Below are 14,773 nucleotides of genomic sequence, written 5' to 3' on the forward strand. Positions count from 1 at the left end.
CTATGGATGGGCCTTTGGGCAAATGAATGAAGATGGCATTTTCTGTGATTTTCGGTATACGAGTAGGTAGTTAAAATTAGGTAAAACGTAAAACGGTGGTTGAATTGCGAACAAATACATGTACAAGAAAGGGGTATTCTTTTTAGGTGCATTCGGGCATTCTCACTAGTTTGCTTTTGTTTTATCATCTTTGACTATCCTTTACTAAAATTGAACAAAGCCTAGTTAGCTTTGAGGGTAGCGTGCTAGCGTGTTTGCCTTGTAAGCGCTAGGTTGTAGGTTCGATTCCCGCCCGGGGGCGAATTTTATCCTGAATAGATAAGATTCGTTCTCGGAATTGCTGGCTTTCTACTATTCTGTATTCTTTCTCTTTTCGCGTTTGGGAAGATAACCTCTTTAAAAATAAAATAAAATAAAAACAATTCCTGCTTTCTTTTCTCCAAAAATTAGTTACATACATACACATTATGTAGGTATGTAGGTACCTTGTTCTTAAAGGAATGCCCCCCAAATGCCAAAAAATTAGTTTTAAGATAAATGTGTACCTTACAGCTTAAATTTCAACATTTGTTAACAGTAAAAGTTTCCACAAGGTACTAATTAGTTAAGTAAAGGTAATTTATTGTTTTCCTTCTAAAGTAGGATAACTATTATTTTACGTTATTTGTTAAGTTTATGCCAATAAAAGATCTGGAGTGAAAATCACTCAACTTTCTTTTACAATATTCAAACTAACTATTTTCTATTAGATAGGTACTCTAGTCATACTTATATCCTTTGTTTATATTATTCCAACGAATTATAACTTATTAACAGACTAAATAAAAGGGGGATCTTTAAATCCAGAACCTATGGAATGAGAAGACAATTGACGTAAGTATCAAAAAGTGAAGAAATCGTTTTATTTACAATTTATTAGGTAGAAAAGTACTTACATGATTTATTATTATTATTATTATTTTATATAAAATTTATAAATACCTAAATGTCAGATAATTTACAATCATTACAATTTCTTACAGATACAGTGAGAAGAAAAAGCATCTTAAATTGTATTGTTTCATACTAAAGAAAATTTCAAAGATCTAATGCCCATCCACCGAAAATTGCAAGGATGGGGTGACCTTTAATTTAATATGAAAGAACAAGACAATTTAAAATATCTCCAGTAAAACATTTTTTTCACACCGTATTATTTTTTCTTAATCGAAGAGGAGAAAAGAGAAGAGAAACAAGCTGGGTCCGTCCCTCCGGGAACTTTTAGCCCGTAGTTTATTCGATCGTGGTAGAAAATTTGCACCACCACTTTCGTGTTCCTGGTAAAAAGACCTTTAATTTGATATATAGGTCGACCAGGTTTGGACAAGTCCTTCTATGGGGACAGACAGACGGACGACACCGAAGCGAATACAATAGCCCGTCCACTATACCTTTTGTTATTACTATCGTAATAATACAGAAAGGACGGGCTAAAAAAAGGAGACACAGAAGAAGAAGAAAGGGAGGAGGAGGAGGAGGAGAAGAAAGGGAGGAAAGGGGCTTTATTTTCCTATATTTTCGCTTGAGTTCCGTTCTACTTAGTCCTGCTAAAAAGACCTTTAATTTGATATATAGGTCGACCAGGTTTGGATAAGTCCTTCTATGGGGACAGACAGACAAACCGACAGACAGACGACACCGAAGCGAATACAATAGCCCGTCCACTATACCTTTTGTTATTACTATCGTAATAATATAGAAAGGACGGGCTAAAAAAGGAGACACAGAAGAAGAAAGGGAGGAGGAGGAGGAGAAGAAGAAAGGGAGGAAAGGGGCTTTATTTTCCTATATTTTCGCTTGAGTTCCGTTCTACTTACTTTTTTGTATAACAGTTGAGTAGATAATGAGAAATATAAAACATTGTTCTAACAGTGGATGGTACGATGTACAGGGTGACCAGAGAGTTTAGATACCGAACTAGAAAAGGGTGATTTATTCAGATAAAATGAGATGATACTTCTTGCTGTCCTTGTACTTATGTCCTTTTTCGCCTTTTTCTCCTTTCTTGTGTTCTTTATGGTATCCTCCTTCATCATGGTGCTTCTTCTTGTGACCTCCATGTTCCTTGAAATGTTTCTTCTTCTGCGCTTTCTTATGATGTCCCTTCTTTCCATGCCAATCTTCATGATGTTTCTTGTACCCTTTCTCACCTTTCTTGCCGTGTTTATGGTATTTGTCCGAGTGATGCTTCTCTCCACCGCCTTTCTTGTATTTCTTACTGGATGCCGCTGTGTCCAAGTCTTCACTGACCGCTGATACTGCATCCAAGGCAACAATATCCTTGGTCAAGGGTTTGGCAACGACCAAAGCATTATCTTCTTCGCCTTTGACATTGGTTTGTTTTCCCGAGCTCACTATTAGACACAAACATAGCACAGCGATACACAGCACCGCTCTCAACATGACCGTCTTACTATTAGCATGTCATACTAGAATCAAGATCATTTCATCACCCTGTTCCTATTTATATGAATCCCCTCTTCCAATAGTTGAGGGCGGGATCGTGACTCTTGCGCAAAGACTAGACACTGTTGTGGCATTCGATTCAATGGCTGCATGCACTCGACAGCCGAATCAAAACAAACCACTATGAACGCATTGCTGCAACACTTCAAGGCCGACTGAAATTTTGTTGACATAGGTATCATATTAATCATGCCGGTAAATGATAATCAGTCAATCAATCAACCACAATTAATCACAACTTGGTCTTCCATCATTAGGTACCTACCCAATACTCATACTCACAGTCTAATTTATTTTCCTTACAGCAATATTATGAAAGTGGCAAATTAAATGCGAAAGAAAAAAAAATGGAATGACAAAGAAAAAAGGAAAAATTTGAATACCAACATAATATGTCAAAAGTAATGCTTAATGTGTAATATGCAGAAGGTCGAAAGAAAAGGGAGAAGAGAAGTCAAATACTATCTATTAGTGGATGACCAAGGAAATCTCCTTATGAAGGAGTGTCCACAAATAGTCGAACCCGATCGATCGTCGCTCGACGTCGAATGAAACCTTAAACTACCTTAACAACATAGATTCACCTCTTCACCTCGTCGATTGACCATCAATGGACGCAACGCAACGGTCAACGGCGTCGACTATGTGTGGACACAGCTTTACACTTACGCCGTCGATCGACGGAGTCAACTACGTATACGGGCAGAGCTTTCTCTCTCTCTCTCTCCCTCTGTAGTGTAGGTACCTACATGTTCTTTTTACTTCCTAATATTCCTATCATAAATTGAGATTACTTTCTTATCCGAAGGAAAAATGCCCTTTTTTCCGGGCAGGAAAAAAAATGGAAAATTAGATTTTCTTTTATCCCCCCCCCTCTCTCGTATTTCCTCGTTTGTTTTATTTAATTATATGATTTCCTCTTTTAATATTTTCTTTAATTTCTATTTTTCCCTCTTTCTTTTTTCTTTAAATGTGTTCAGAAAAAAATAAACTTGTGAATTTACTCGTACTTTGTTTCTTTGCTTTAACTTTCTGGGTAATTATTTTCTCTCTCTTCTTCTCTCTCGCATGTTTTTAGCCCCGTAGTTCGAGTACTCTGTCTCATTATACCTCGGGGATTATTCAGCTTAACTGAATTTCGAGAGGTTTGTATGTCTGGAACACAAGTGGAACCCCCTCTTCAACCAATCGGACTTGGGATTAGGGGAAGTCCAATGTCTAACCAAGGAAACTTGGGATTAAGGGTAGTCCAATGTCTAACCAAGGGAACTTGGGATTAAGGGAAGTCCAATGTCTAACCAAGGGAACTTGGGATTAAGGGAAGTCCAATGTCTAACCTCGTACTTTGTTTCTTTGCTTTAACTTTCTGGGTAATTATTTTCTCTCTCTTTCCCCCTCTCTCTTCCTCTCTCTCGCATGTTTTTAGCCCCGTATTTCGAGTACTCTGTCTCATTATACCTCAGGGATTATTCAGCTTAACTGAATTTCGAGAGGTTTGTATGTCTGGAACACAGGTGGAACCCCCTCTTCAACCAATCGGACTTGGGAAACTTGGGATTAGGGGAAGTCCAATGTCTAACCAATGGAACTTGGGATTAAGGGTAGTCCAATGTCTAACCAAGGAAACTTGGGATTAAGGGTAGTCCAATGTCTAACCAAGGAAACTCGGGATTAAGGGAAGTCCTATGTCTAACTAATGGGATTACCATGGTTTGGTCTTTCTCTATCTTCACTTTCTGATTTTCGCTGATGTCAAGGCCATTCACGTGATGTCTTCTAGTGACATGAATTGCATGAATGACTTCCATATCGGCATATCTCCGGGTAACATCATTTTCCATCCAAGTCTTAGTCCGCAACTCTGTGGAATCCGGGGGCTTTGTACTTTCATTGTAAAAGACGACCATCAACCATACATAATATATATTACGTATATGTATAACCTGTTATCATTCATTCTTTTCTTCTTATCATATTATACATTATAGGTACCTATCTTATATCATACAATATACAATGAATGATTATTTATCAATTTTATGATTAGTTAGGTATGTCATGTCACGAGGCTGTTTTTAAACGATTGAAACAACATAACAACAGTCACCAGAGAAATAAATTAGCACAAAGGCTGATTTTTTTTTACCTTTGATATGAGAATCACCTTTTATTATATTAGGTAGGTACATATATTTCTTTTTCGTTTAGCAATATTTGAACAGGTATTTGCCTTTTTCATGGGATCTGACGTCTGGCGATTCAGCAAGTAGGTGTCAAATGTCAGAGGTTTGTGTCAAACTGAAGGTTAGGGCCTTTATTATAATTATGAGCCTACCTATCATTTTCTACCGGTTCGTATTATTTATTCTACAAATAATCAAGGACATATTTATTTAGGTATTTATATTTACTGTAGTATTTGTATAAGCTTAACTCATCTTTCGGAGTAGTTGCCCGTACACCTAAGCCTCAGAGAGGGTTTTTTGTAGTATTTATAAATTTATTCACTGTCTAAATTTAAGTGCTCGTGTTAACGGCTGTCTAAATCTGAGTACTTTAAATGATGTGTCAATTCATTCACATTCACACATCAGCTGGCTATGGGACCAAGGTTTCAATTTAGTCAATTTTGAAAATGGTGTCAACCATGTAGAAATGCTTCGGTAGATACCGATGCAACTCGCAAAGAAAATTAATTCGCTAATTTCCACTCTCTTCCGTTTTGATTACCATGGTTTGGTCTTTCTCTATCTTCACTTTCTGATATTCGCTGATGTCAAGGCCATTCACGTGACGATTACCATGGTTTGGTCTTTCTCTATCTTCACTTTCTGATTTTCGCTGATGTCAAGGCCATTCACGTGATGTCTTCTAGTGACATGATAGAATTGCATGAATGACTTCCATATCGGCATATCTCCGGGTAACATCATTTTCCATCCAAGTCTTAGTCCGCAACTCTGTGGAATCCGGGGGCTTTGTACTTTCATTGTAAAAGACAACCATCAACCATACATATATATTATGTATAACCTGTTATCATTCATTCTTTTCTTCTTATCATATTATACATTATACCTATCTTATATCATACAATATACAATGAATGATTATTTATCAATTTTATGATTAGCCATATTATACATTATAGGTACCTATCTTATATCATACAATATACAATGAATGATTATTTATCAATTTTATGATTAGTTAGGTATGTCACGACCGTCATGAGGCTGTTTTTAAACGATTGAAACAACATAACAACAGTCACCAGAGAAATAAATTAGCACAAAGGCTGATTTTTTTTTACCTTTGATATCAGAATCACCTTTTATAATATTAGGTAGGTACATATATTTCTTTTTAGCAATATTTGCCTTTTTCATGGGATCTGACGTGTGGCGATTCAGCAAGTAGGTGTCAAATGTCAGAGGTTTGTGTCAAACTGAAGGTTAGGGCCTTTATTATAATTATGAGCCTACCTATCATTTTCTACCGGTTCGTATTATTTATTCTACAAATAATTAAGGACATATTTATTTAGGTATTTATATTTACTGGTAGTATTTGTATAAGCTTAATTCATCTTTTGGAGTAGTTGCCCGTACATCTAAGCCTCAGAGAGGGTTTTTTGTAGTATTTATAAATTGATTCACTGTCTAAATTTAAGTGCTCGTGTTAACGGCTGTCTAAATCTGAGTACCTACCTACTTTAAATGAGAGAGAGAGAGAGAGAGAGAGAGAGAGAAAGCTCTGCCCGTATATGTAGTCGACCCCGTCGATCGACGGCGTAAGTGTAAAGCTGTGTCCACACATAGTCGACGCCGTTGACCGTTGCGTCCATTGATGGTCAATCGACGAGGTGAAGAGGTGAATCTATGTTGTTAAGATAGTTTAAGGAGAGGGAGAGAGAGAGAGAGAGAGAGAGAGAGAGAGAGAGAGAGAAAGCTCTGCCCGTATATGTAGTCGACCTCGTCGATCGACGGCGTAAGTGTAAAGCTGTGTCCACAGATAGTCGACGCCGTTGACCGTTGCGTTGCGTCCATTGATGGTCAATCGATGAGGTGAAGAGGTGAATCTATGTTGTTAAGGTAGTTTAAGGTTTCATTCGACGTCGAGCGACGATCGATCGGTTTCGACTATTTGTGGACACTCCTTCATAAGGAGATTTCCTTGGTGGAAGTGTCAATCATCAGATCATCAATTCATCACTCATCAGAGTCATCAGTCACCAAGTCTTGGCTGAAAGTAAGTTAAAACCTAGGTAAGTAGGTATTCTTCAGGTAGGTAGACGTCAATCATCAGATCATCAATTCATCACTCATCAGAGTCATCAGTCACCAAGTCTTGGCTGAAAGTAAGTTAAAACCTAGGTAACCCGTATTTTCATCCAAAATCCCGTTTTTTTGGACGTTTTAGGTCGCTTGTCCCGTTTTGGGCTGAAAATGATCTGGCAACCCTAGTAAGTAGGTATTCTTCAGGTAGGTAGATAGGTATTCTTTAGGTAAATAGGAATTCTTTGGTATTCGGTTTCTGTTTGTTTTGTAATTTGAGTTCAGACGACTTCATGGTTCACTTTGCACGCGGCAAACTAGATGATGGATTTGAAATATTGCTGATTACTGGATGGACCATGCTCATGTTCCATAAACAACTTTGCACTTCGCAAAAGTTATGAATAGAATATACCTTGCTTATCCTGCTCGAATGAAGTCAACTACGTATACGGGCAGAGCTTTCTCTCTCTCTCTCTCCCTCTGTAGTGTAGGTACCTACATGTTCTTTTTACTTCCTAATATTCCTATCATAAATTGAGATTACTTTCTTATCCGAAGGAAAAATGCCCTTTTTTCCGGGCAGGAAAAAAAATGGAAAATTAGATTTTCTTTTATCCCCCCCCCTCTCTCGTATTTCCTCGTTTGTTTTATTTAATTATATGATTTCCTCTTTTAATATTTTCTTTAATTTCTATTTTTCCCTCTTTCTTTTTTCTTTAAATGTGTTCAGAAAAAAATAAACTTGTGAATTTACTCGTACTTTGTTTCTTTGCTTTAACTTTCTGGGTAATTATTTTCTCTCTCTTTCCCCCTCTCTCTTCCTCTCTCTCGCATGTTTTTAGTCCCGTATTTCGAGTACTCTGTCTCATTGTACCTCAGGGATTATTCAGCTTAACTGAATTTCGAGAGGTTTGTATGTCTAGAACACAAGTGGAACCCCCTCTTCAACCAATCGGACTTGGGAAACTTGGGATTAGGGGAAGTCCAATGTCTAACCAAGGAAACTTGGGATTAAGGGTAGTCCAATGTCTAACTAAGGGAACTTCGGATTAAGGGTAGTCCAATGTCTAACCAAGGAAACTTGGGATTAAGGGTAGTCCAATGTCTAACTAAGGGAACTTGGGATTAAGGGTAGTCCAATGTCTAACCAAGGAAACTTGGGATTAAGGGTAGTCCAATGTCTAACCAATGGAACTTGGGATTAAGGGTAGTCCTATGTCTAACTAAGGAAACTTGGGATTAAGGGTAGTCCAATGTCTAACCAAGGAAACTCGGGATTAAGGGAAGTTCAATGTGTAACCAAGGGAACTTGGGATTAAAGGTGGTTCAATGTGTAACTAATGGAACTTGGGATTAAAGGTAGTCCAATCAGTCCAATGTCTAACCAATGTAACTTGGGATTTAAAAAAGGGCGAAGTTGGGTTCTGGAGAGCAATGTTGTACGAAGGTTGGTTATACGATGTTTTTGTTATAACAATTTGAAATGTAAAATGTAAATGTACATTTTACATTTTGCATTTTGCATTTTCCATTTAGCATTTTGCGGTTCGCACATCTCTGCCATCATGAGGACCTGTGCTTATCCTTTAAAGCATGATAAACCTCCAGCTAGCCGGGCTGGTTACCGTTTGCCCGTTGTGATCTCTAGATGCTGCACCGAGGGGGATTGATGGTATCTACCCAAGATTACTTGGCCTGTCCCGAACCGCAGTCAACCATCATGAGGACCTGTGCTTATCCTTTAAAGCATGATAAACCTCCAGCTAGCCGGGCTGGTTACCGTTTGCGCTGCACCGAGGGGGATTGATGGTATCTACCCAAGATTACTTGGCCTGTCCCGAACCGCAGTCAACCATCATGAGGACCTGTGCTTATACTGCTTATCCTTTAAAGCATGATAAACCTCCAGCTAGCCGGGCTGGTTACCGTTTGGCCGTTGTGATCTCTAGTCCCACAGCAAGACACTGGTCTTCTCCCTGTTTAAGACCTTGGTTATGCGATTGGTGGGATCAATAGATCTCTGATTCCTCTAGTGGAATTATAAAGTTGAGTACTGAATAGAATTTATAGAATACCTTTGAAGAAAAGATTAGATGATCCAAACCTGTCAAAGTCAACATAACGTGAACACTGTGAACAGACATCTCTCTTTATTGAGTAAATTCAGTAAGATCTAAACTCTAAACAAATTTATAATTTATTGACCTATGGCACCTGCGGATAAGATAAAGGGAATCGTAGAAAAAAGAAATGAGTACCTACCTACTTTAAATGATGTGTCAATTCATTCACATTCACACATCATCAGCTGGCTATGGGACCAAGGTTTCAATTTAGTCAATTTTGAAAATCGTGTCAACCATGTAGAAATGCTTCGGTAGATACCGATAGCAACCTTGTGAGTCAGATAGTTAACAAAACTGAGGAATAAGTGAATCAGTCAGTCGAATATAACTATGTGGTTAACTAGATGACTGATTAGGAATTTGCTCAATTTTAAGACTTCGTCTTTTGATAGGTATAATCTAATAAAATGGTTAGGTACGAAAGTATAGTTGTTTATTTATACATACACAAAAAGCCCACTCCGAGGCTAACGTGTAGGGGCAAACAGCTCTAAAGGATGGGTTAAGCTTCTACTTTCTACGAATCTACGTAGGTAGCTGCAATCACTCAATTTTAAGACTTCGTCTTTTGATAGGTATAATCTAATAAAATCGTTAGGTACGAAGGTATAGTTGTTTATTTATACATACACAAAAAGCCCACTCCGAGGCTAAGGTGTAGGGGCAAACAGCTCTAAAGGATGGGTTAAGTTTCTACTTTCTACGAATCTACGTCTCAATTTTAAGACTTCGTCTTTTGATAGGTATAATCTAATAAAATCGTTAGGTACGAAGGTATAGTTGTTTATTTATACATACACAATAAGCCCATTCCGAGACTAAGGTGTAGGGGCAAACACCTCTAAAGGATGGGTTAAGCTTCTACTTTCTACGAATCTGCGTAAGGTAGCTGCAATCGGAATATTCTTTTGATCATGTCTGGATTATCAAAATGAACACCTTTCATCCTAGTATTTGTTGGATCCTTGGGGACTCCAAGGAGAAAAGTCCTCCTTCTATCAAAATGCCATATTTCACCTCCGCCTCCACTAATTTGTCTTGTGTTGCACATTGCATACTCAAAATAATTACAAGGCATTCATACAAATTTATTGTAACCTCTCAGCTAAAAGAATTTTTGCCAACCTAGTAGGTAGTTCTACCTTGGAGGGTAGCGCATCTCTGCCTTGTAAGTGCTAGGTGGCGAGTTCGATTCCCACCCGAGACAAATTAAGTATATCCTAAACAGATGAGGTTCGTTCTCGGAACGGCTACCTCGATTCAATGTTCACCTCCGCATGTCTTCCATACCTCCAACACCTTAAAAGAATCCTCGATGAAGCCCAAATTACCAGAAAGGTATAAGTATGTAGGTACTAGTTTTTAGTTTTAAAAAAAAAAAAAAAAAAAAAAAATGACATAATTACATTCCTACATAGTTAAATTAAAAGAAATGTTAAGCTAGGTAAAACTTAAACTAGATAATATAGGTAACAAATTTGAATTTCTATTGTACAAAGTTACATAGCTCATCCTACCTATGTACATAATATGTAGGTATTGTAGGTAGATAATAGTTTACAAACATGCACAAAATCCAAAGAATACTTTTTCTACTCAGTCATCAATGATGAGGAAGACGTATCTAAATAGAATGATATAAGTTGCAAAAAATACTCAGCTTCGGTTCAGTTGGTATTACATTGTACTAAGTATTGAGTAGATTTTGTGCACTACGTTTTAGGAGTGACAACTCACTCACATTCCTCATATAAATTAATACTCGTATGATGGTATTGATATTCATATTGACATGTATGAAACAAGAAATACCTTTGTCTGCACATGCATTGTGTTTTTTCGTCTCAGAATATAAATTCAATGTGGATTCTGATAAGAAACACGTTAGATAAGAAACAGGCTTAACCATGTTTTCCGTGTTTATGCTTCTTGCTGAATCCCCACTTTTTACCTTCCTTATGGCCACCTTTCTTTCCATAGTCCGAATGATTCTCGTGATATTTCTTATGGCCCTTCTTGCCCTTGTGACCTTTATGTTCTTGGTCGTAGTGACCTCCTTCCTTGTGACCTTTCTTTCCATATTCGTCTTTATGGTACGCTGACTTGTGATGCCCTCCCTTCTTATGCTTCCCTGCTTTCTTAGCATGATGTTTGTGATGGTGTCCATGCTTATCATGATGTCCTTTCTTATGATAATCATCATAGAACTTGTGTTCTTTTTTATATTCATCCTTGTGGAACTTGTGATGGTATCCTTTTGTTTTATGTCCTTTCTTGTGCCCTTTCTTCTCTCCGTACTTGGCGCCCTTATGACCTTTCTCTTTCTTGTGATGTTCTCCATACTTCTCCGCCTCATCATGATGTTTCTTCTTGTGTCCTGAGTGCTTCTTGTAGTGTTTCTTGTGTTCATCCTTACCATGTTTCTCATGCTCTCCTTTCTTGTGATGATGTTTGGTTTTGTATCCTTTATCCCCCTTGTGGCCACCTTTCTTGTGGTGTTCCTTCTCATACTTGTGGCCGCCTCCTTTAGACCACTTGTGTGATTTGTGCCCTGCAGCTACTTCTTGATCGTTACTGGCTGCTCCAACTAGATCACCAAACTTGGACTTTCTGGGGCGTACATTGAGGTTCTTTTCTTTGTACCATTTCGGTGATTTGTACCCTGCACTTACTTCTTTGTTATAACTGGCTGCTCCAACTAAATCACCAGACTTGGACTTTCTGGGGCGTTCGTTCTTCGACTTACGGTCCTTTCCTTTGGCCCACTTTTGTGATTTGTACCCTGCAGCTACTCCTTTGTTGTTACTATTTGCTCCAACTAAATCACCAAGCTTGGACTTTCTAGGGCGTTCCTTCTTGAACTTGCGTTCCTTCTTAAACTTGCGTCCCTTCTTGCTATCATTTTCATTAAACCAGTTCTGTATATCACGCTCTGAATATGCTTTTTGGGTGTTACTGGCTGCTCCAACTAGATCACCCCCCTTGGACTTTTTGGGGCGCTCCTTCTTATTCCTGCTGTCCTTTCCTTTGGCTGCTCCAACTAGATCACCCCCCTTGGACTTTTTGGGGCGCTCCTTCTTATTCCTGCTGTCCTTTCCTTTGGATCCCTTCTTTTTTTTCTCCGAGGGAAGTTTCTCTTTTAAGGCTGCTTGCAATATACTATCCAAACCAGACTTTGGAGTTACCTTGGGTACTTTGTCCCATGCACTATCTTCACCTTCACTATCCAACTTGGGCTTTTCAGACTTGCGTTCCTTCTTTTTCGTGCTGTCCGTTCCTTTAAACCACTTTCTTTCGTGCTCTTCCTGGTTGTTACTGTTTGCTCCAACTAAATCACCTCCCTTGAACTTTTCAGGGCTCTCCTTCTTAGTTGTGCTATCCTTTCCTTTGGACCACTCCTGTAATTCTTTCTCTGTATCTGCCTCGGGGTTTTTACTGTTTGCTCCAACTAGATCACCCCGCTTGTACTGTTTGGGGCTCTCCTTTTTAGTCGAGCTGTCATTTTCTTCAAGCCACTTCCGTATTTCTTCCTCTGTATCTGCTCCTCCCACTAGATCAACTTCCTTGGACTTTTCAGGGCGTTCCTGTAGTTCGTACTCTGCTCTGTTGTTACTGTTTGCTCCAACTAAATCACCCCACTTCTTATAGTTAATATCCTTTTTTTGGGGCCACTCATGTGATCCGTACTCTGTAGTTACTGCTCGGTTGTTACTGTTTGCTCCAACTAAATCATCCCGCTCCTGATACTTAATATCCCTTCCTGTGGGCCACTCCTGTGATCCGTACTTTGCAGTTACTTCTTGGTTGTTACCGTTTGCTCCAACTAGATCACCCCCCTTGGACTTTTCAGGGCGTTCCTTTCCTTTGGATCGCTTCTTTTTTCTCACCAAATTATGTTCGGGGTCTTTTAAGGCTTGAAGTATACTATTAAAAGCAGACTTTGGAGATACCTTACGTCCTTTGTCCCATGCATCATCTTCACCTTCACTATCCAACTTGGGCTTTTCAGAATTGCGTTCCTTCTTATTCGTGCGTTCCTGTCCTTTAAACCTTTTAATTTCGTGCTCTGTATCTTCTTCTTGGTTTTTACTGTTTGCTCCAACTAGATCACCCCCCTTGAACTTTTTGGGGCGTTCCTTCTTATTTTTTCTGTCCTTTCCTTTGGATCCCTTCTTTTTTTTCTCCGAGGGAAGTTTGTGGCCTTTTAAGGCTGATTGAAATAAACTATCCAAAGCAGACTTAGGAGATACCTTAGGTCCTTTGTCCCATGCACCATCTTCACCTTCACTATCCAACTTGGGCTTTTCAGATTTCTTGATGCGAGATTTGAAATGTGATTCAGCAAGGGAAGTTTTTGAACTATTACCACCTACCTTATTCACCAGCTTTTTTTCAAGTTGGTCGAACACATTTCTTTCAGTGGATTTTCTAAGATCTGCTATTACACTCTCGAACACATCTTTGTCAATGTATTTAGTGTTAGTTTCAATTTTAGATCTGACGGGTTCTCCGTTCTCCTCTCTGATGGATTTTGGCACATTTCTTTCTTCTAGCGCACTTTCAGTGGATTTTCTAAGATCTGCTATTACACTCTCGAACACATCTTTGTCAATGTAATTAGTGTTAGTTTCAATTTTAGATCTGACGGGTTCTCCTTTCTCCTCTCTGATGGATTTTGGCACATTTCTTTCTTCTAGCGCACTTTCAGTGGATTTTTTAAGATCTGCTATTACTTTCTCGAACACATCTTTGTCAATGTATTTAGATTTTCTGTATCTGACGAGTCTTGGCACATATTTTAAGCTTTCTTCTCGCAAGTGTTTATGGTTTTGGATTTCACTTGGAATGATTTTTTGTTTAGTCTTATTGTTTAATGTAAAAGAGTTAGAACTATTATTTGGTTGAACTTTAAGCTGAAAGCTTGGTCCCGTGCAGACCGCACACACGAGGACCCAGACACACAAACGTACGCCACTCGCCATGTCACTCAACTGACTAATCGCACATTATTGATGTTTATTCTAAATGAGTTTGATTCTTTTTACTTCATGATTGATACCTATTGTTACGCTTTCCTACACTTCATTAGTTCGTATAGTTATCTCCCTCTCCTCAACCACTATAAGTAATTGACAATTGAAGAGGAACCGGCATGTTGCATACATTTCTGTCTACATAGACCACATTGAGCAAAAAGAAATGAAAATTAATATTGGTTGTGAATTTTATTAGCTAACAACAATTTTATCAATGTTATAGGGGTGGAAATACGAATAAATATTATTAAATTGTATTAGGTACCCATCAGATTCGTATAAGCTTCACCTATCCTTGAGGCATTTGTCCCTAAGCCTCAGAGTGGGCTTTTTATTTATGGAGTTAGGCTATAGGTACCTAAAGATTAATAAAATTATTCATGATAAAATACTTATTTCTCGTACAGCTAGACATGCATCGATACAATAAGTACTAGATACCTACATCCAGTAAGAGTTGGATGATAAACTATTAGAGATTCCACTGATCCCAGTTATGGAAAAGAGGGAGAAGAGAAATTGAAATAAAAACCCTAGGTACCTATAACAATGTGGCGCCTCTCTCTCTCTCTCTCTCTCTCTCTCTCTCTCTCTCTCTCTCTCTCTCTCTCTCTCTCTCTCTCTCATTCTCTCTCTTTCTCTCTCTCTCTCTTGTTTGTTCTTCATTAGGACGCAGAAATCAGTGCATCAAAGTTATAGGAACAACAACATAAATTATACGTATCTACATATAAATATAGGTACGAGTAAAAAGGGTGAACATAATGACATTATGGCTTTTAAACCTAGAGAGAGAGAGTGAGAAAGAGAGAGAGAGAGAGAGAGA

General features: G+C 38.4%; 2 protein-coding genes across 2 annotated transcripts; both read right to left on the minus strand.

The window, feature by feature from the left end:
- Positions 1-1,971: 1,971 nt before the first annotated feature.
- On the minus strand, positions 1,972-2,445 carry LOC108253264 (histidine-rich glycoprotein-like). The gene has a single exon (XM_017446888.2). The coding sequence runs from the start codon at positions 2,440-2,442 to the stop codon at positions 1,972-1,974; it is 471 nt and encodes a 156-aa protein (XP_017302377.1). The 5' UTR covers positions 2,443-2,445.
- Positions 2,446-10,290: 7,845 nt separating this feature from the next.
- LOC103516000 (transcription initiation factor TFIID subunit 1-like) lies at positions 10,291-13,945 on the minus strand. Its single transcript, XM_008480950.3, has one exon. It carries the CDS (start codon positions 13,891-13,893, stop codon positions 10,813-10,815), a length of 3,081 nt encoding a protein of 1,026 aa, XP_008479172.1. The 5' UTR covers positions 13,894-13,945; the 3' UTR covers positions 10,291-10,812.
- Between the last annotated feature and the right edge of the window lie 828 nt (positions 13,946-14,773).

This window comes from Diaphorina citri, unplaced genomic scaffold, assembly GCF_000475195.1.
Source record: "Diaphorina citri unplaced genomic scaffold, Diaci psyllid genome assembly version 1.1 scaffold1460, whole genome shotgun sequence".
In the NCBI taxonomy this organism is placed as follows: Eukaryota; Metazoa; Arthropoda; class Insecta; order Hemiptera; family Psyllidae; genus Diaphorina; species Diaphorina citri.

Coding starts and splice junctions, on each gene's coding strand:
- LOC103516000 (XM_008480950.3), bottom strand. CDS start 13,893: ATGGCGAGTGGCGTACGTTTGTGTGTCTGGGTCCTCGTGTGTGCGGTC.
- LOC108253264 (XM_017446888.2), bottom strand. CDS start 2,442: ATGTTGAGAGCGGTGCTGTGTATCGCTGTGCTATGTTTGTGTCTAATA.